This window comes from Balaenoptera borealis, assembly GCF_965194805.1.
Source record: "Balaenoptera borealis genome assembly, chromosome: 6".
Classification (NCBI taxonomy): Eukaryota; Metazoa; Chordata; class Mammalia; order Artiodactyla; family Balaenopteridae; genus Balaenoptera; species Balaenoptera borealis.
Genome location: NC_138863.1, coordinates 55,645,293 through 55,668,640, shown reverse-complemented (window position 1 = coordinate 55,668,640; position 23,348 = coordinate 55,645,293). Strand labels below are relative to the sequence as shown.

At 38.5% G+C, this 23,348-nt stretch overlaps 1 protein-coding gene across 1 annotated transcript in view; it reads right to left on the bottom strand.

Moving 5' to 3' along the window:
- The window catches only part of PDE11A (phosphodiesterase 11A), a 423,005-nt gene that overhangs the window by 227,004 nt on the left and 172,653 nt on the right, over positions 1–23,348 (bottom strand). The window contains exon 5 of the mRNA XM_082395677.1: positions 9,183–9,247. Coding sequence (XP_082251803.1) covers positions 9,183–9,247 — 65 coding nt within the window. The remainder of the gene's footprint in view (positions 1–9,182; positions 9,248–23,348) is intronic.

Sequence of the window (23,348 nt, the reverse complement as noted above, 5' to 3'; positions counted from 1 at the left end):
CATGGTCTTAATAGAATGAGCATTAGATGCCTAAGAGAATTGTTTCCAGACATAAGCCTGCAGGAGCAGAGGTAGTACTGCCAGAAGTGCTGCAAATGTGTGCAAGTTACATACCTCTCTGAGCCTCAGGATCCTCATTTGTAAAATAAGGACAATAACATGTAACTCATTGGGCATTTGTGAGACTAAGACAACATAAGTGTGATGGATACTAGACTTTCAGTGACAGTTAATTCTCTTTGCCTAATTAAATTAGATATCACTATAATGCACAATAGTGGATGCACAGAATCACAGCTTCCTGGAACTTTGTTGCTGGAAGAGCCATTTAGTAGACATTATCTATTTTATCTTCCTCGTATTTTTTTTGATTTGAATTTTATTGTATTTATTTATTTTTTATACTGCAGGTTCTTATTAGTTATCTATTTTATACATATCAGTGTATACATGTCAATCCCAATCTCCCAGTTCATCCCACCCTCCCTCACCCCCAGCTTTCCCCGCTTGGGGTCCAAACGCTTGTTCTCTATATCTGTGTCTCTATTTCTGCCTTGCAAACAGGTTCATCTGTACCATTTTTCTAGATTCCACATGTATCTTCCTCATTTAATAACTGAGTGTATTAGTCTCCTAGGGATGCCATAACAAAGTGCTACAAACTTGGTGGCTTACAACAGAAATGTATTCTCTCATAATTCTGGAGGCCAGAAGACCGAAATCAAGGTGTTGGCAGGGCCATGCTCCCTCCGAAGGCTCTAGGGAGACTCTTTCATTGGTTTTTCCAGGTTCTGATGGCTCCTGGTGTTCTTGGGCTTGTACTTATCACTCCAATATCTGCCTCTGTCTTCACATGGTCTTCTCCTTTGTGTCACTGTATGTCCTCTCCTCTTCTTATGAGGACACCAGTCATTGGATTTACTGCCCATGGGGAAAATCCAACATGTATATCCAGCATTATTTCATCTCAAGATCCTTAACTAACTGCATCTGCAAAGACCTTATTTCCAAACAAGGTCCCAGTCTAAGGTTTCAGATAGTCACGAATTTTGAGGGGACACTATTCAACCCACTACACTGGGGAAACAAGTTTTACTGAAATAACATTTAAAATCAAACAAATTTGTAACTTTGAATATTTCTATTTGAGCGTTAAAGATCTTATATTTTCTATCTCTATATTCTCAGCAGTAGCTTGTAAAAACATGCATTTTTGGTTTCACAAGATATGAGTGTTAACTGAAGACAGTAAGCTGAATAGCAAGCAAAGGACAAGCAGATGTAATATTTTAAAATAGTGTACAACATACAGTTCATACAAATCCTTTAACTGCCCCACCCCTGGGAATTTCTCACTGGCCATGTTTTCCCACAAGTTTCAGCCTCTACCCATATTGCTCAGTTCCACGGGTTCTTTGTTTGCCTCTCCTTATTCCTTCATTTTTTCTTGAATTCTCTTCTTCTTGGACTCCTTTTAAATTCAAACCCCTGTATTAGTTTCCTGTCATTGTTGTAACACATTACCACAAACTTAAGTGATTTTAAACAGCACAAAGGTATTATCTTACAATTCTCTAGGGGAGAATTCCTTTCCTTGCCTTTTCCAACTTTTAGACATTGCCCACATTCCTTGGCTCATGTCTCCATTCCTCCACCTTCAAAGCCAGCAATGACAGGTTGAGTCTTTCTCAAACTGCATCACACTGACCTCTGCTGCTTTTTTTCTCTCTTTTATTTATTATTTTTATACAGCAGGTTCTTATTAGTTATCTATTCTATACATATCAGTGCATATATGTCAATCCCAATCTCCCAGTTCATCCCACCACCACCCCCCCACCCCCGCTTTCCCCCCTTGGTGTCCATACATTTGCTCTCTACATCTGTGTCTCCACCCCTGCCCTGCAAACTGGTTCATCTGTACCATTTTTCTAGATTCCACGTATATGCGTTAATATATATTTGTTTTTCTGTTTCTGACTTACTTCACTTTGTATGACAGTCTCTAGGTCCATCCACGTCTCTACAAATGACCCAGTTTCACTCTTTTTTATGGCTGAGTAATATTCCATTGTATATATGTACCACAGCTTCTTTATCCATTCGTCTGTCAATGGGCATTTAGGTTGCTTCCATGACCTGGAGATTGTAAATAGTGCTGCAGTAAACATTGGGGTGCATGTGTCTTTTTGAATTATGGTTTTCTCTGGGTAGACGCCCAGTAGTGGGATTGCTGGGTCATATGGTAGTTCTATTTTTAGTTTTTTAAGGAACCTCCATACTGTTCTCCATAGTGGCTGTATCAATTTACATTCCCACCAACAGTGCAAGAGGGTTCCCTTTTCTCCACACCCTCTCCAGCATTTGTTGTTTGTAGATTTTCTGAGGATGCCCATTCTAACTGGTGTGAGGTGATACCTCATTGTAGTTTTGACTTGCATTTCTCTAATAATTAGTGATGTTGAGCAGCTTTTCATGTGCTTCTTGGCCATCTGTATGTCTTCTCTGGAGAAATGTCTATTTAGGTCTTCTGCCCATTTCTGGATTGGGTTGTTTGTTTTTTTAATATTGAGCTGCATGAGCTGTTTATATATTTTGGAGATTAATCCTTTGTCCGTTGATTTGTTTGCAAATATTTTCTCCCATTCTGAGGGTTGTCTTTTCGTCTTGTTTGTGGTTTCCTTTGCTGTGCAAAAGCTTTTAAGTTTCATTAGGTCCCATTTGTTTATTTTTGTTTTTATTTCCATTACTCTAGGGGGTGGATCAAAAAAGATCTTGCTGTGATTTATGTAAAGAGTGTTCTTCCTATGTTTTCCTCTAAAAGTTTTATAGTGTCCGGTCTTACATTTAGGTCTCTAATCCATTTTGAGTTTGTTTCTGTGTATGGTGTTAGGAAGTGTTCTAATTTCATTCTTCTACATGTAGCTGTCCAATTTTCCCAGCACCACTTATTGAAGAGACTGTCTTTTCTCCATTGTATATCCTTGCCTCCTTTGTCATAGATTAGTTGACCATAGGTGCGTGGGTTTATCTCTGGGCTTTCTATCCTGTTCCATTGATCTATATTTCTGTTTTTGTGCCAGTACCATACTGTCTTGATTACTGTAGCTTTGTAGTATAGTCTGAAGTCAGGGAGTCTGATTCCTCCAGCTCCGTTTTTTTCCCTCAAGATTGCTTTGGCTATTCAGGGCCTTTTGTGTCTCCATACAAAATTTTAAGATTTTTTGTTCTAGTTCTGTAAAAAATGTCATTGGTAATTTGATAGGGATTGCATTGAATCTGTAGATTGCTTTGGGTAGTATAGTCATTTTCACAATATTGATTCTTCCAATCCAAGAACATGGTATGTCTCTCCATCCGTCTGTGTCATCTTTGATTTCTTTCATCAGTGTCTTAACAGGTCTTTTGTCTCCTTAGGTAGGTTTATTGCCAGGTATTTTATTCTTTTTGTTGCAGTGGTGAATGGTATTGTTTCCTTGGATTTCTCTTTCTGATCTTTCATTGTTAGTATATAGGAATGTAAGAGATTTCTGTGCATTAATTTTGTATCCTGCAACTTTACCAAATTCACTGATTAGCTCTAGTAGTTTTCTGGTGGTATCTTTAGGATTCTCTATGTATAGTATCATGTCATCTGTAAACAGTGAAAGTTTTACTTCTTCATTTCCAGTTTGTATTCCTTTCATTTCTTTTTCTTCCCTGATTGCCATGGCTAGTGACCTCTGTTTCTGTCACCACATCTCCATTTATAAGGACCCTTCTGATTACATTGGACCCATCCAGATAATCCAGGATGATCTCCCCATCTCAAGATTCTTAATCAGATATGCAAAGTCCCTTTTGCCATGATTCCACAGATTAGGACCTGGATATCTTTGAGGGGGCATTACTCTGCCTACCATATACCCTCATCTTATCAAACAGAACATTTTAGCTCTCCACCCTCCAGGCTGACCTGCATGCTGAAAGACTCATTAAACAGAGATTCTTACCCTTTATTTAACTGCTCTGAGATTTCTAGCTTTATTTTTCTCCTCCCCTTCTAGTCATACCAAATGAAATATATAGTAAGAAGATGGTTTTTTAAAAAAGATTGTTTCCCTCTGAAATAAATTTTCTCCCCTCAACTCCCTTACTCCCAAAATGTTGAAATGGTTACAGTGCTTGGGTTTTAAACAATATATATTTCCATTATATTCCATTAAATGATTATGTGAAAATTCCCTTTAGTCAGTTGTTACCTTCTAGAAATTACAGACATTTGGCTTTTTCTTTTTCTTTCTTCCTTTTTTTTTTTTTTTTTAGCCTTAAGTAGCAGTGCTGAGAAAGTGCAATTTCCAAAGCATCCATATTTATACCTAGGAGATACATCAATAGAATCTGGCCAAATATATTTTAAAATAAATAAAAATTTCTAACTCTTAAGATGTCCATAAATGTTCTTTTTCATTTCTAAGTACATATGATCATTCAGACTCCCTATTCCCATTGAGAACAGAAAGAGGTTTATTAAAGCTTGAATAAGAGATTCAAGAAAGTTTATTCTGGTCGCTTCACTAAATATTATTAAATTAGGCTTCACAGGAAAGGTCCTAGAGTGAGAGCTGAAAAGAGGGAGAGTCGAATGGATCAGACAAGATCTTTATTTTTTTTAAAGTCAGTATTGACAACGCAAGAGGATTGTAAATAATAAATGCATCAACAGTATTATATTCTGCAAAAGAGAGGCACATGTCTATTTCTAAACTGTTCTGATTCTGGGAAAAACTGGAATATCATGTTCCATTCTAAGCTGGGGCATGTCCAGGGCAGAATAAAAAGGGTGGTGAAGAGTCTGGGGACCATGAAATATAAAAATAGTCTAAAAATAGCAGTTGCTGACTTGGAAAAGTTAAGGATAGTGGATCCATTCAGTCTACCAGAACTGAACCACTGCCATGTGGGTAAGGCAGTAGACTTAATCCCTGGTGGCTTTAGCTTGTCATCCTCTGGTCCTTCTTCCACACTACTGCCCAGAGGATTTTTCAAGACAAATCTTAATATTTCACTATCTGTTGCTACTCCCCCGTGAGCAAGCAGGCATGTAGCCAGTCTCCAGGCCAATTAAGAGGGTCTGAGCGTCTGAGGACCAGATAGGACCCAAACCCCCATGAGATGGCATTCAGGGGAGCTGGATGCCCTCAGAAGGAGTTAGGGGCCATCACCATCAATTATGATGACCCTTGTGACAACAGATCACAGCCCTAATTAAAGATTCTGAAACATGCCATGTTTTCTCTCCCACCTCTATGCTTCTGTTTACGATGTTTCCTCACCCTGGAAGGTAGTCGTGTCACTAACTTCTCATCATTCTACAGGACCTAAATGAAGTTTTACCATGTCTGAAAGCTTTCCCGGAGGATCATCTTCCAGTTTTCCCCAGATAAGTTGGGTGCCCCTTCCTCTATATTAAAATACCACCTTGCACAAACCTTTTACAGAAAGTATTGAATTGTTTTGCCATCACTGATGTACTTGACAGCAGGACATATGAGCCTAATCTGGGACACATTTGTATATGAGGGGGCGTTTATTTGTATAAGCTGATGTGCATGGAGGGGGAGGGACTGGGAGGAGGAGGTCTTGAGCATCTGAATCTGCTGGCTAAGATGGAAGAAAGGTGGGGAAATCAAAAGAACAACTTAGTGGCTAGCTCTCAATCTGGGAACTGGTTCCTAAGCCTGGCCCCATGGACTAAGTCCGAGTCCTGTGGAGAAAGAAAGGCTTTAGGAACTAAAAGACTTGTAAAAAAAAATGAGGTACATGCAGGACTGATTAGGGGTCAGGCAACAAACTATAGCACATGGTAGGGAAAGTGAACCTTCTTTCCACTTCTGCACTGACTACCGAGCCCTGCTTGGATTTGGAAAGGCCACCAGTGCATCTGAGACAGTGCCCGGGGAGCTGTGGCACAGCGGTGGTGAGGAGTCCAGTTATGCCCATGGGAATTCTGCAGTGGGCCAGGAAGCCCATGTCCAGCAGATGCTGCTCTGCCATGTTTAGAGGAAGACGACTTAGGAACACTTGGAAGAAATGATGAGTGAGCAATAAAAAAAATTTTTTTAATCTTGGGGATTCCCAGAGCTACTTCAAGAGTGACTTTTGCAAAGGGCTTGGGTTCTTACACTACAAGGGAGAAATGACCAAGCAGCCAAGTATAGATTATCACTGTTACCATGACTCTATTTATAGCCATGGTCTGGAGGCCTGGTGAAATCCAGGTATGGTTATATTATATTCTTAACCCACTCCTACCCCTGTTCATTGGCCTTGAGATCCTTGAGGGCAGAGACTGCTGATTAAAAAAAAAATCTCTGTAGCCCTATTACCTATCAGAGAGTAGGTACTCATCATATGGCTGTTGAATGAAGTAATAAAATTAATGAAAGGATAACTATCTCCAAAGGACAAATTTAGGACAAAGAGGTGGAAGTTACAGAAATGTGATTCAACCTAAAACGCCTTTCTAACAATTAGAACTCCCTATCAGTAGAAAAAGCCCACCGTGACATAGTGAGAATCTTATCACTAGAAGAGTCATCAAGGATGTCCCAGAGGAGGTAAACACCACATGAAGAAAGACAGATCAAATCATTTCCAACTCTCAAATTGCTTGGTATTAATTACATGGAGACCAAGAGGAGACTGGCCATGACAAAAGGGTTAGCTGCATAAGACAGGAGGCAGAAATGATGAGTCAACAACAAAATTGGTTTTTAAAAAAGTCTTCAAGGACTGTCTATAAAAATCAGCAAGCTTTAAATCAAAGTTCATCAGAATTAAACTAATGCCCTGAAACACTGTTGCATGAAACCCTAGACATTATCTTCAAGAGCTATCCTACTAAAACTCTGAGTGATGTCCAGAGGACTAAGGTATCCAATGGACATTATCTATAGAGAAGATGTTAAGTTATGAAGATTAAAGGAAAGATTTATAACGTGTTGAGAGCAGGCTGTGAGTTGTAAACTCATAGCCTGTTTCAATGTCTCTTCCACGGCCACTGGCGAAGTAAATGCTAGAGCCACTTGTCTTTATTCCTTTAACTTCCAATAAATGACCAAAGGATCCCACATCTACATGAGGAAAATTACTAGACAATACAGGAAAAGTCTTCTGAAATAAATGGACATTCTACATAAAGGCCACAAATAGAATGATGGAGAGTACTATCTCATAATGTCAAAGTTCAAAGGCACTTTTCAAATGTCTCTTTAAAGAAAATCTGACCTTTCTTTCTTTCTTTCTTTCTTTTTTTATTATCGGAAGTTTGCCAAGAGCAGTATGGGCCTTGGGTCATTTCATTTTGACATGGAAGTTCTGTCAGCATTAAAAATAATGAAATATTTAACTCTGCAGTGACCATGAGGACACATTCAGTAGTTTAAAAAAAACGAAAGAACAATATTAAAACATTAGGATTTCAAAGGAAGGCTTTTCTCCCTCATATATGAGAGAGAGAACCTATATGAGGCCATAACTAGCTAAAGGACTAAGTACAGATAGATATTTTTAAATGTATTTCATGATATTTTACATGAAATTTTTAGGAAAATGGCTGAATACACCACTAGTAACTCTATGTCTAAATCTTTTTTGGGTATAGATTAGCTGACATTAAACATAGATGTGAACATACATTTTCACGAAAACAAAAACCTCTTACAAAAGACCTCGTTTCCCATTTTAAAGTATAATTTACAAACAGTAAAATTTATGCTTTTTAAGTGCATAGTTCTGCAAGTTTTGACAAATGCAGTTGTATAACTGCCACCACAAGCAAGATGGAGAACGGTTCCTTCACCACTCAAAATTCCCCTGTACCCCCTCATAGTAAACCCTTCTCTCTATCTCCATACCCTGGCAACTACTGATCTGCTTTCTGTTCCTATAATTTTGTCTTTTCAAGAATGCTCTATAACTGGAATTAGAAATAGACTCTTTTAAATTTCATACACTTGATAAAAAGTGAAGCAACTAAAGTGCCCATTTTAATGTACTGATTTCTATTTTCTGAACTTAAAGGCAATAATAAGTACATAAAATCAAATTACCCTCAAATATTACATCTTGAAACAGGTATTACCCAAGGAGCCTTTTGAATATACAGATCTTTAGGACTTCACTTGCAACATATTGAATCAAAAGCACTCATGTGGGTCCTGAGAATTTAGTTTTTATTCAGTTCTCCAAGCTTGATTCTGATTGATCCAGCCAGATTGGGAAACAATCCAGCAGACATTCACTATATGAGATTAATTACCAGACTGTAAATTATATGTGGCAATGGGATCAAAATTCAGAGATTGGGAGGGTTTTATGCAGGTGATCTTGTCCTGAGATGTGGCTACCATTTACTGGCTGCAGGGCCTTGAACAAGTCACTTAAACTCACTGAACCTTGGCTTTCTCCTCTGTCACGCATGGGTAATGATGCTTATTCATCAGGTTATCTGGGGGGATTCAATGCATATAAAGCATTTAGAATAGTACCTGGCACACTCAGCATGGAATAAATGGAAGCTGCTTATCTAGCTGGTATTACCATAGCTGGTATTGTCATCATTATCATCATCATGCTTTACTTGTCCTTCTCCATATTTCTGCATTTTGGTCAATTTCACTATTTTTTTAGCCCTTCTTCTAGAGGTGACCAAAGTAAAAAGAATCCATTTTTGTAGTAACCAAACTATTATTCAGGGTAGTGCAAAGCTAACAGAAATTTACTGATTGTCCCCAACCCTTACTTTCACCCTGCTACAGCCTCAAAGATACCAATGGGGACAAAAAGTGAATTACTAGAAACTCTTAGTCTTTTCCCCAAGGGGTATTGGTCAAACACAAGCAAACAAAAGGGAAGAAGACAAACAAGGGACCAGAATAAAGCAAAAAAAAAAAAAGGTTATCTATGCAGTTATGGAATATCTAAAAATCGACTTTATTCATTAGCAGTGTTAGATGTATATACATGTATTTTTATGTATAGTTTTAATTTAAGCCCTGAAATACAGAAGAGTGATGATATTTGGCTGCATTTGCTGATCTAAAGAAAGAAAAACCTTATCCTCAGAAATTATGCAATGCTGCCAACACCACGGATCGAAGATGAGGATTAAAGACAAAACTGAAACTCGTAAGCCCTACCTGTTCTCAGCATCGGCACTGCACTTTGGGGACAGCAATTCAAAGGATTTGGTAAACTTCACCACCTGTCGCACAGAAAGACAATAAATCCAAGTCAGTTAAAGCCTTCTCACAGTTTAAAATATTCCAATAAACATTTTTCATCTTTATAATGACTATTACAATAATTGGAGATTAAAGAGAGATTTTAAGTGGAGAAATCCCGAGGGATAAGAGAAAGTTTTATCCTGCATTTTGTACTTTATTTCTTACATGGCATATATTGCCCAAGTTTTAATACATTTCTAAATATGTATATATTTTTACAATAAGGTGTAAAAATCCTGTGGTGGTCGGGCAAAGGGACATCTCATTTGAAAATAATTTTTTTACTGCCCTTTTAATAACCCAGTCACCATCCATGGAGAACCTGGTAGAGACAAAACATCTTTCAAAAGGTTGCCCTCCATCAACCCCAGGTTCCTGAAATTACCTCCCCTGGCTTATCACTGTCCTCAGTGAATGTTTTTCTGTCACCTGCAAAGGGTAACGAAGAGGAAGACACTTAAGATCATCCCTAGTGTGGACACTTCCTCCCTTACCTGCCCAGTGAAACTGGCACAGTCAGTTCAAGATCCTGATCAAGACCTATTACACTGAAAGGTAATTTATAGGCACAGAAAACGCAAAGGCAGTTTTTCTTATCATTAGCTACTATTGAGTCCTTACTATAAACCAGGCCCTACATCAGAAGCTTCTTTGACTATTTAATTTCCCTATTACAACTCTATGAAGTGGGAATTTCTATCTTCAGTATATAGATGAGGAAACCAACCCATAACTTTTAAGAAACTTACACTGTTTCACACAACTAAATGGGGCCACTGGGATTGCGCAGGTCTGCATGACTCTAGAGTGTCAGTTTTTTCAACAACGCTAAAAATATTGAGTGGGAAAGGCACCATTTCTGGTCCTCTTTTGACAAGATATACCACATGATAGAAAAAGGAGGTCCTATACTGAAAGGAGTCATCTGAATGTCACTGGATGCTTCCAAGGTTGACATTTAGATTTGCCTTAGCCAGATGCAGTCATGCTTCAAAGACCGTTTAAATTAACCACTTATAAGGAATTGATGGGCACTTGAGAAAATGACTTGGGAACTGGGAATAGATTAAATATTAAAACAGCTTTATCAGTGAGGTAATGAACCCATACTAAAAAAAATGCAACATTAAGGAAAAGATAAAAGCCCATCACAAAGATAACTGTGTGTGACTAGCAGGGCAGTGACAATAGCTCAACTAAAAGGAAATACCCTTGACAACTATAGGACATATTTCATTTCATATTCTAATGTGAAATAAGCCTCTACAGAATTACTCATTGTGGCAAATTTTATTTTCCAGAGATGGCCACAGCAATATCTCCTATCCCACATTCTTCTCTACAATATGACCCTGCCACCTTCCTACCAAGTGGTAGGGTCTATGTTTCCTCCCCTTGAATCTAGGTGGGCTTCAGACCACTACAACAAATAGAATATATAGAAGAAAGGCTATGCGCCTTCTGAAGTTGTCATAAAAGGCAATGCAGCTTCTGCCTCATCTGACTGGAATACTTGTGCCTGGTGCCCTGAGCCACCACGTCATAAGTCCAACTACCCTGAGGACACTATGCTGAAAGGGAGCCAACCATACAGAGGAGTCACATGTAGATGCTCTGGTCAGCAGCTCCAGTCTTTAAGCCCTCCCAGCCCAGGTGCCAGACATAAAAGCAAACAAACCTTCAAATGATTCTAGTTCCCAGCCATTAAGTCACCCCTGATCTCCAACAGTGGTTCCAGATATCCTGGAAAGAGGTAAACCATCCTGGCTATTCCCTCTCCAAATTCCTGATCCACAGCATCAGGTTAAACCAACATGGTTGGTTTAAGCCTCTCAATGTTAGGCTTATTTGTTACACAGCAAAAGTAACTAGAACACTTATCTTAATTGAGAGCTTAAACAGAAACCAGTCACTTAGAACACAGAAATCTTGACCTAGCTGCAATAATCTTGGGGTCTCACAAGGCCAACAAGCCACAAATAGACTCTTTGCTATCACCAAATAATAAATTCCTCAAACCATACCCTAAATAATTCTTAAAGTTAAAACAATAATAGGATAATAAGTAGAAGCATTTCATTTATGCTTGCAGAATGGGAAATTGTTACAGATTTTAAAAGAGAAAGTCATATCTCTACTTTGATCTCTCATCATTTGTGATTTCTTTCCATTATTTTGTTAGATGACAGTACATTCTTCTACTTTTTAATCATGTTTTAGGCTGTTGCTATGAACTGAATGTTTGTGTCCCCCCAAAATTCGTATGTTGAAACCCTAATTCTCAATGTGATGGTATTTGGAGATGGGGCCTTTGAGAGGTTATTAGGTTGTGAGGGTGCAGCCTCATAAGGGGATTAGTACTTTTAAAGGAGACAGAGAGAGCTTGCTTCTTCTTCTCTTCTCTGCTACGTGAGGATACAACGAGAACATGGCCATCTACAAACCAGGAAGGGTGGCCACACCAAACACTGGATCTGCCAGTGTCTTGATCTTCGATTTCCCTTTCCCAGCCTCCAGAACTGGGAGAAATACATGTTTGTTATTTAAGCCACCCAGTCTATGATAATTTGCGATAGCAGCTCAAACTGACTAAGACAACCATAGCCTACCATTTTACTGCAAATCTGTATGAGGCATTTTGCATACATTATGACCAATCCTTTATGTACGTATCGATGCTTACAACATCCTGGCAAGGTAGGTATTATTATCCCCATTTTCCTGAAAGAAAATGAAGGCTTAGAGGGGCTAAGTGGTTTCCTGGAAACCATATAACCAAAACGTTACAGAATTGGGATTTGAACCATGTCGGTCTGATTCCACAGCTTCTAATTTCCCCACTACTCACTGCTTTCATAAACATGAGCAAGTAGCATTGAAAGAGAAAATTATTTGGACATGACTCCTTCAGAGCCAGAATACTTAGATAAATTCTGCCTTTATTTATTAATTCTATGAATATTTATTGAGTACCTACTATATACCTGAATCTGAATAAACATAGACTAAAATAACTTGAAGTAAAACACTTGGCTTGATATAAAATAAATCAAGTTACCAATCAACTAATAATTGTTTTTGCATTTGGAAATCAAGAAGGATATAGCTTTTAATTTCCAGACTTGATAGATGAGATTAAACTCTCCAATATTACTAAGAATACTTTATTTGGCTTAATTTTCACTGCTGATTAGAATACTTTACAACTCTGAAAGGACAGATATTAATTTCTGAAAAACTGATATCCACTGGGTGGGAAAAGGGGGAGTAAACCCCTTTGGTGGGGTTTTTGAGGATCACTCTAACACGGCCACAGAGATTACACTCAGAAACGCATGTGAAATTAAAGGGTTTATTATATTCACAGGTCCTAGAGAGGGGGGCACAGTATGCCCAAAGGACCACAGAAAGTCACCCAAAGCTCAAAGTTTGGTCACTGCAGGCAGGCAGACAGCAGAGCAAGGACCCACGGGTAAGTGACTTTATAGAGGGTCATAGGTAGGGTAACTTGTGGCACTCAGGAAGCATTCCCCTTGGGTAATTTGAATGTGACTGGGTCTACATGGAAAGGAGACAAGGGGTAAAATGAGGAAGTCATCATGAGGCTTGTGGCTTGAGTACACATGTTGACGATGGGTACCCAGAAGTGGGCAATAACTAAGTAGGAGTTCAAAACAAGCAGGGCAAGTGCTGTCACTCAGGAAGCCACTGAGGCAACAAAGAACAGCTTGACATTACAAAAATGATTTTTGTCCTAGAGCAATGCAAATGAATTTTACCCAAGCAGAAATGTGAATGGCTTCTGTGCAGTAGAAAAGATAAGCCTATAATTACAATTTTATTGTCCTGGATGATTGTAAGCATTTTTAAACTCTAACCTAGCAATCTTGTGCCTGCATTCGTCCGGTGTCTGTTTTAGAACGGAATACTACCTTGCTGCCTTCTCTCATTAATGCGTTAACTACCTCTTTGATACTTGCTTGTTTTAGATTTGTGCAAGGGTTAGGTTTTTAACTTTTTGAAAACGGTTATTTGACACAACAAATATGTACTGAGTGTCTGTATGTGTCAAGTAGTGCAATAGGCACTGGGGCTACACAGTAAAAGTAAAAGAAAAAAAAAATCCCTGCATGCATGGAGCTTACTTTATGGTAGGGAGCTTAATTTGTCCTGGCTCATCAAAATTAGTGCTCCCTGGAATAAAAAGTGAACTTCTGCTCTCCATACCTTAAGAAATAAACCTGAAAAATATCTAGAGATTAAAAAAGAATAAAGATCTTTTAAGAATTAAAAAAAAAAAACCCTCTGAGGGATAGAAGAAATGGAACAGAAAATCCTGAAATCTTAAAGCTATATAACTTACAGCTCTAGAATCACAAAGAGAATGGATAAGATAAACAAGTACCTCAGTGAAATGTCAGAATGTTTGAACTCTTGAAAAGTAAGAGAGGACTTGTTAAAACTACCAAAAGGAAGAAATTCTTTTTTCTAAAATGTTTGAACTTTTTATTCTAACATAAATCACATGCTGAAAAGAAAAACAGGGTCAAATATTTTGTTTTATTTTATTTTTTGGTTTTAGTTTCTAAATTCCTTTTTAATGAGTAATGGGAAAGTCAAGGATTATGCATCTTTCAACTTTAGCACTCCATATCATGGAAAGTACTAGTTGTGTTCCCCAGTAAACCAGCCCATGGTGTCCTGATCAAAGTCAGATACTAGATTCATGAACCACAGTGTTGACCTTGTGTGTAGGAAGAAGTAAGCTTACCCAAAGAAAGGTCTGGCCTTTGCCCTTGTCTCCTGGGAGGTAACCTCTAAGCCCTTGGAATCTCCAGCCTGGATAAAAATGTCTTTGTTTACCTGGGTGCCTTGGGCCAGTCAGATAGTAACAATGTAACTTAGAGTGGTGGCTTTGAGCCACACCAACAATGTGATTTAGGGTGGAGCCTTTGGGTCACATGCTATCAGTTGACCTCTGGAGGGCAGGGAGACTGAGGGCAGCTATGAGGGTGGCCAAATAGGTTTTAGTGATCAAGCCCCAACAAAGACCCTGGATGCCAAGGCTCAGGTGACCTTCCCTGGCTGGCAATACTTCATGCATATTGAATACTTCATGCACACACAGTGATGTGTGCATCACTGCTGGGAGAAGTTAATGCTTTCCATGACTCCATGGAGAGAGGACAACGGGAAGCACCACTTTTGGAACATTCCTGGACTGATCTCTCCCTTGGCTGACTTTAATTTGTATCTCTTCCCATAATAAACCATGACCATGTATATAACCACTTTCAGTGAATTCTGTGAACCCTTCTAGCAAAATATTGAGTTTCAGAGTGGTCTTGGGAACTCTTGAACTTGTACTTGGTATCAGCAGTGAGGACAGTATTATAGACTATGTTCCCTAATTTCATACCTTGTATAATTCTTAGGTTCCCGTGTCTTTAGAAGAAAAATGAGGACAATACTAATGTTGCCTTGTCTTTGGCTACATACTGATCATCCAATGTGTATTAAGTACTGGACAGCATAGAGAGATAGAAAAGAAATAGTAAATAAGGTGTCCAACCTTTAAAAAATTAATATTTTAGAGAAGAAAAATTTTTTAACTTAAGGGTCAGAAAAACTTTCTTAATCTGTTGATGTGTTCCTTTTACTAAACCAAAAGAATTATAAAGACTATTCATTTTTTTCTTTTACCTTGGCTGTTGAGAAGCTCAGAGAAAAGCCTTAGGTTCAAAGTTGTATCATTTTTTGCAGCACAATTTGGTTTTGAGTATGTTGATTTGATTTCGTTTTACTTACAACATCTACTTTCTCTTTCTTCCTTTTAATTTGAAAATTTGCCTTTCATTCTGCTATGTGTCTGGAATACAATAAGCACTCAGAAAATATTTGTTCACTATGAATTTTTGTATTTTTGCTGAAGGGTGCCTTAAATGCTTCTGGCAATTAATTGAGTAAAAGTGTAAACAAAAAGGGGATGAAGTACTTACATACTTGAAAAATGTATGAAGTATATAAAAATACTTTTACACATGAAATCACATAAATTTGCTTATGTACAACTAATTACAGTTGAACAAAGCTATTATGGGCCATTAATTTGTGTAAAAGAGTATTTTTCAGAGGCATGGGAAAGGAATCTGGAATGGTGGGTAAGAGAAATACAACATTTAAGGGTCTACAGCTGATAGCAAACAATGTAAGAATAAAAGAGAAGCAAGCTTGAGTCCCATCAAGAGACTGACAAAATATAAGCAGAGCAATGAAACTGTGAAGACAAACACACTGCTGACTGTAAGCCAGATAAGATCAACGAAGTGGCAAAACACTAGCCTTGGCTCCATAAGGTGCATAAAGTTAGTCTGGTTCCAAGCCATCAGACTATGAAGGGATTCAAAAACATTCTAGAATAAATCTAAGATTGTCACAGAAATCCTAGTCTAAATCATATATTCAAGAACACAAGGTTGCTGGTTGAATACCCCTACAGATTCTCTGAATTTAGGGCAATCTGAGATTAGGCTCACAAGCAAATTAACCCTCAAAGTCACCAGAATATTGAGCCCTTAAGGCGACATACACATGGGCCTTGGTCCTCGAGGACAGCAAGGAACAGCAAAGAAGTATTACAGTTCTGGAGATGTAAACTATCTGCTTGCCTCCCATTCCTTCAGAGTGGGGTTGGGCAAAAAAACTCTGTAGGCCAAATTTGTCCCACCATCTGTTTTTATAAATAAAGTTTTATTTTAACAGAGCCCACTCATTCATTTAAATATTACCTATGGCTGCTTTTCACTATGACAGTAGAGTTGAGTAGTTGTAATAGAGACCCTATGGGCCACAAAGCCTAAAATATTTACTAGCTGGCCCTTTGCAGAAAACATTTGCTAACTTCTGGTCCAGAGAGATCTCTGAACCAAGTCAACTAGCTATTTTCTGCTAAACCGTTAATGGCTAATGATAGATTAAAGTATTCGTGTTCCCATGTAATTTATCTATAGTTCAGAAAGGAGATTCCTGGAGTCAAAATCTTCTCATCTAAAACAACACTGTAATGACAGAAATTTTAGGCACCAGGGCGAGTGATGGGGGTATATCTGAGGACATGCATATGTCCCACTTGTCATGGGACCATCCCAGTCTAATAAAGCCTGTTGTCATGCAATAATTATTAAAAGTACCTCCTTGCACTCTCAAAAATATCTTTGTTTGAAAAGCAAAACTCTAGGCAGCCATGCCTCAAACAATTTATATTTTTAAAAGGAATTTATTAAAAATATAATGCATCCAGTGGAAAATTATTTATAGTCAGACACCTGGGTTAAAAAATGAAACAGCTAAAATTTTTTGATGCAATTTAATGGATATATAGTGTCACTGAGGAGATTATGACCAATAAAAAATAGATGAAAGCACAAATAAATGAGAATAAAGTTCATGTTTTATTCTTGACTTGGACAAATTGAATGGTTCTTAGTTTCATTAATTTTTAAAAATTTATTCTCTAATTCCAATTCTGATTTTTATTATAGATGCACTAAATGAACATAGATTAAATAAATAAATACACACACATACACTAAGTAAAAAGAGAATCTTATACGAGAAATATCAGAAGTGGTTTATAGGTCAATGAAACTGAACAAATGGTTCCAAGCTCCTCTAGCTGTTGATCAGCCCTGGGCATTACACCCTGGGAAAGGCGGTACACACGCCACAGGGAAGTAAACAAAACATCCCCAAGCATCTCTGACTGTTCTTCGGAAACGCTCCATGGGCAGAAGTCTTTTTGATTTGGATATTTATCAAGCACTAGTTGGTCTGGTTGCTCTCTGTTTTTTTAATTTAAAAACAACTTAAAAAACAAAAACTATGCTCAAATAGATATTCCTGCTACCAAGAAGAAAATAGGAATGATCTAATAAGTAATCACCATTTTTTGGGTTTGAGTTTTCTTAATTCCTATTTTTCCATAAGAGGACTAATATATAGGGCAAAAGAATGAATTAAATGGCCATTCACTGCCATCCTTCTTGATTAATTCCTCTCTTACACCAACGAGTAATTTACTCTAGTCATTTATTCACTCAATCAACATTTTCCAAATACTTAGGGTACCAGGCACTGTGACAGGGTCTGGAAATAACAAGAGGCATAAATCACGTCCTCTCCTTGTACTCACAACACAGTATGGAGGGAGAAACTGTTCACAAAGGTATAATCTCACCACAACATATGGTCAAAATTCTACAAGCACACAGAGGAGAGTGCTGAAGAAGTTTTCAGGTGAACTCTGTCCTAAAGGGGGAGCAGGCATGCTCTAGGCTGAAAAGTGGGGAAAGTTTTCCAGGTTGAGGGACTAAATCAGTCAAGGTTTTGCCAGAAAACAGAGAGAACACTCAAAATGGTTTAACTGAAAGTAATTCAACAAAGGGACTAGGTACAGAAGCATGGGCAAGATTAAGAGAAACCAATAAGGAATGGTGAGGTACCCAGGGAGTAGACATTTGGAAAGTCATTAACACCCCTAGGTCTGAGGGGACACAGGAGAGAGTGAGGGAGAGAAGGAGAGATGGAGGAAGGGAGGGAATAATGTTATTGGTGCCCCGGAGGAGCTGGGGCCGTGGAGAGGGGCCTTGGAAGAATTCAGCCACCTCTACAACTGACAGAGAAAGAACGAGGGGAATAACTACTCCCAGTAGCTCTCTCCTTCAGCTCTTAAATCTTCTGCTGCTTCCTCCCGTTTGTCAAACGCAACTGAAAGCCAAAGAACAAGAAAGCCCAAGTGGCGCAGTACATAGAAATCAGCCTTCAAAGGCACTTAGCTAAAGAAAGAAAAACCAACATGAGATGGGGGAATTGGGATTTGTAAAGAATAGTCAGTACAGAGGTGACAATGTTGAACTTTACCTAAGCCCTGCTCCCAAAAAAATGGTATAATGATGAAGAAATACCCCTACTGCTTTGTCTTCCAGATCTGGCTAACCTCAAAGAACCACCCTGCCCTAGAACATTCCAAACTAACACCTTTGTCCTCATGACTCCTCTGGGATGCACAAATGATGCAGTTAACTCCTTTGTCTACATGCTTGTGTAGGACCCCAGGCATCCTTTCTTTTCTTTGAGATGTTCCTCATAAATGAATGTTCTTCCTATTGCGATAGCCTATTGCAATAGACAGGCAGATGCATGTTTTAGAAAGATAACTAGAAGTAGTATTAAGAACTGACGAAAAGGAAGAGTGCCCTGTCTGCAAGTGAAGAAATGAGTGAAGAGGAAAATTTCCAAGCGAGAGACTAGTAAAGTCAGAGTAAAGAAAGTGGTAGAACGGGTGGGACGGAGGGGCTAGAAATGATGCTTCAGCGTAGAGGCAACAGACCTTAGCAACAACTGAATGTAAATGGTAAGAAACACTCAGAGATTACTCTGTGGTTTTTAGCTTGAGTTACCCATTAACTGACATAGGAAACCTCAGAAGTGACAGGATGCGGTGGAGATGGACAGTGGGGACTAAAGTTCAGAAGTAGGAGACACATACACATACACACACACACACACACACACACACACACACACACATACACACATATATATTCACATACCTATATACATATATTTAACATATATAAATGATTAATGATGTGAGTTAATATATTGACATATAATTACTAATAAAGTGAGTCAATATATGCAAATACATAATATGATATATTAATGATTAATGATGTGAGTATATACATATGTATATACATACATATAACAATGTTTGGGTAATTCTTGGAATTCTTTTAGATACCTTCTATTCTGCACTCTGGAAAAAGCACTTGGAATAAAAATCAAATAGAATTTAAGTTGGTTTCCTTACAGGGAGAAGGAAAATTAAAGAAAGTAGGATGGGGAAATGGAAGAGAAAGTGAAGTAGAAAGGAAAGCCTGAAGCAATTTTTACCATCCACTTAGGATAGTGGCTGTTTCAGAACAATCAGATGACAATTACTATCTCCATCTCTTCCTCTCAAGTGTTGGGTTCAGAAAGATCATCTAGTTTAATGGCTAAATTGTATGTGTATTCACATAAGAACCAGGAAGTTAAGGAACACATTAGAAAACAAGTGGAGCTTGTGCTTCATGGTTTAGAAAATAAACTCCGGAAACCAGTCTCATATTGATAAGCTCAGCTATAAAGTACTTCATGGAGTTCTGAACAACAAATAGCTGCCAGCCATCAGGATAATCCATGAAAGAAGAACACATGTAAACACCAGGGCTGAGACAGCGCCTCAGGACAGAAGATTAAAATGTCTTCATTCACGCTTTCCTCGACTAAGTGCAAAAAGAAATAGAGATAATAGTAAGTATATGAGCTAGAAAAGAGCTAAGAGAAGTGATAGGAATTGCTTAGACAGGTTCATGGAATGGAATAACATTAAGCAAGGAATATTCAGTTCAAAGGACTAAGTAGTTCCTAATGTTGACAGCAGCTAGCTATGGAACAATCTTTTTATTTTTTCAGTCTAGTGGAAAATACCACTGACAAAGTCACTTAAAATTGACTGACTGACAGAAAGAGAAAAACAAATACCGTAGGCTAACACATATATATGGAATCTAAAAAAAAAAAAAAAAGGTTCTGATGAACCTAGGGGCAGGACAGGAATAAAGACGCAGACATAGAGAATGGACTTGAGGACACGGGGAGGGGGAAGGGTAAGCTGAGACAAAGTGAGAGAGTAGCATTGACATATATACACTACCAAATGTAAAATAGATAGCTAGTGGGAAGCAGCTGCATAGCACAGGGAGATCAGCTCAGTGCTTTGTGACCACCTAGAGGGGTGGGATAGGGAGGGTGGGAGGGAGATGCAAGAGGGAGGGGATATGGGGATATATGTATACATATAGCTGATTCACTTTGTTATACAGCAGAAACTAACACAACATTGTAAAGCAATTATACTCCAATAAAGGTGTTAAAAAAATGGACTGAAACACTAAAGAAAAGCAAAAGAGGGTAAAACATTAATTTTGGCAGGAGAGAGGGCTAGAAAGGCATTCCTCATTTCTATTTTTGGCATCCACGGAGTAAACTGATCAGTTTACACCTGACTGCCCAGTTTAAAGACCATGAATGCAGTCTTAACACTGAGTTAAAATCTTGATGAATCAAAGCTTCTACAACTAGATTTAAATGTTTTTTTCTCCCTCTTTCCCTCAAATGTAGAGAGGCCATGAAATACCATACATCTGCAATAACCAGCTTTTAAAAATATACAAATCATACACACACAAAAACCAGAAGGTTTTGTTTCCAGGAATGATTCTAATAAAATAGAGAAACGCAAAAGCTATTTTCAGAGGAAGGAAACTGAGCAGATTTTTTTTCCTGAAATGATACTTTTTTTCTGATTGTAAAAAGTAGTGTATGGAATGCCAATAAAGATGGTGCTATAAGTTCATGCTTTGATTCTTCTGTTCTCTTCCAAAAACAGAACAAAGATCGATAAACTACAGATAGAAAAAACCAGAAAGACATATAGAGGTTTAAAGGCAGAGAAAAGATAAGGGGAGGGGAGCAGAGGGGAGAGAAAAAATAAGATCTCTAAAAGCATGAGCCTGAATACTTAGACCTACTGTGCTCCAAGTCCAGAAACAGGCAAGGAGCAATGGTTGGGATTTCACCTTCTACTGGCGTTTGGGAACTAAAAGCATTCCCTTGAGACAGGTGGCCTAGCTTCACCCCCAGAAACTGAACCAAGCTGCTTCTGATATAGTGTAATACTACCACACAGCCGGAGACCCAAGCCACCAATATAAGACCTGGTTCCTGACTAGGGGCCAAGGAGTTGTGCAAACTATTAGGCAGGGAGGGAAAAGTACAAGAGAGAATGAAAAAAACAATGGCACAAACAAATAAAACACCCTCCCACTAAAATGAGCTCCAATCCCAAATTCAAAAACACATAAACAATTAGGATTAATACAGACAACTAAATCAACAACCTACAGAATTGGACAAGAAGATAGTGATAAATCAGCTACGCTGAAGATTTGAACACACGTCTATCAGAGAATGATAGATAAAGAAGAAAAAAATATTGAGAATATAAATGATTTGAAGATCTTGGTCTTGACCATGGGTCTGGAGGGAAAGTCAGCTAGGAAAAAACCCTTTTGGAAAAAAAAGGCTTTCCTCCCTGAGAAAGAGAAGGATATGTAAAAAGACGTTTCCCTTCTTCTACGGGGACACAGTTATAGGATGACATGCTGTCTGGAGCTGTGCCAGGCTCTTGGACCATGAGGGTGAAAGCCAGCTGGTGAAGGCCAACCACTGAGACCCGCACAGGAAAATGGACAGAGCCTGGATCATTGATTACATCATCTGCTGCTGCACCATCCCCAGAACCACCTCCTGCAGCCTTCCTGTCATGTTAAGATACAAATGTTCTTATTGTTTAAGCCATTTTCCCCTGTAGATTCTGTTACTTGCAGAAATCCCGCAAATCAATCTATCAATTAAAGCAATTTCAATCAAAATCTACACAGAGTTTTTCATGGAACTTGATAAGCTGCTCTTAAAATTTATATGGAAGGGCAACAGGTTAAGAATAGGCAAGCTGGGCTTCCCTGGTGGCGCAGTGGTTGAGAATCTGCCTGCCAATGCAGGGGACACGGGTTCGAGCCCTGGTCTGGGAAGATCCCACATGCCGCGGAGCAACTAGGCCTGTGAGCCACAGCTGCTGAGCCTGCGCGTCTGGAGCCCGTGCTCCACAACAAGAGAAGCCACGACAGTGAAAGGCCCGCGCACCGCAATGAAGAGTGGCCCCCACTTGCCACAACTAGAGAAAGCCCTCGCACAGAAAGGAAGACCCAACACAGCTAAAAATAAATAAATAAATAAATAAATAAAAGAATAGGCAAGCCAATTTTAAAGAAGAACAACATTGAGGACTTGTCCTATCAAGTATCAAAGAGGATTATAAAATTATAGAAATTGAGAAAGTGTAATACTGGTGCAGAAACAGACAAATAGAGCAATGGGACAAAATAGTGAGCTCAGAAACAGACCCAGGTATATATGGAGACTTGATATAATTCAGAAAGTGGGAGGGGGGGATAGTTCTGAGACAATTGGTTACACATATACAGCTTTACACTATACACAAAATAAAGTCTAGATGGATATAAAAGCCCGTAAAAACCAGATGGATTAAAGAAAAGAGAATGTCATTGTAACATGGAGGTAGATAAAGAATTTTTAAAAACAAAAACTGTAAGTCACAAATCAAAAAGGAAGATTGATAAATTTGACACATTAAAATTAAAATAGTCCATGCAACCAAGATACCTGTTGAAAGAGGCATAGTGCTGAGTGGAAAGTCTTGGCTGTGTACACCAAGACCGCAAGGCCCTGCTCTCTGTCTGGTTCATTTCTCAGGATTGTGTTCGCAGGGAACATTTGAGAAATGAGGTATCATCTCTCCCCAGACAAACAGCAGGCTAGACACCACTCAGTGTAAAAGGGATCTAGTCTCCAAGCACAGTGTTCCTCTATAAGCACATGCCTACTGTTTTTTTGCCTTAGCTTTATATTCAATACTCAGTACTACTCTTATTTATCGTGTTTTCTCCATTGCTTGCTTGGCTTGATTTCAACCTCTCATATTTTTCAGGAAGGGCTTCTTGGAACTATGTTTCCTGCACTCTCCTTTGCATATTTAAAATGTCTATCTGCAACTTACATAATTGAATATGAATTTTGCTGGATTTTAAATTGTAGAGTCATATTTTCTTTCCCTGAGGACTTGGTAGCTATCACTATGTTGTCTCCTTGAACTGGAGAGTGCTACCAGGAAGACTAACACCAGAATGAATTTTCTTCCAATAGGTGACTCGATTTTGTCTAGATGCCCAAAGAATTTTTTAATTATCTTTGAAGTTCATTAGCACTGAATGTGTTTCAGTACTAAGCAGTGAGCATCAACTTTTCCTGAAATGATATGTTCTTTCAGTCTGTAAATTCAAGTTTGCCTTCATTTCAATAAAATGTGCTATTGTTATAATTTGACTTTGT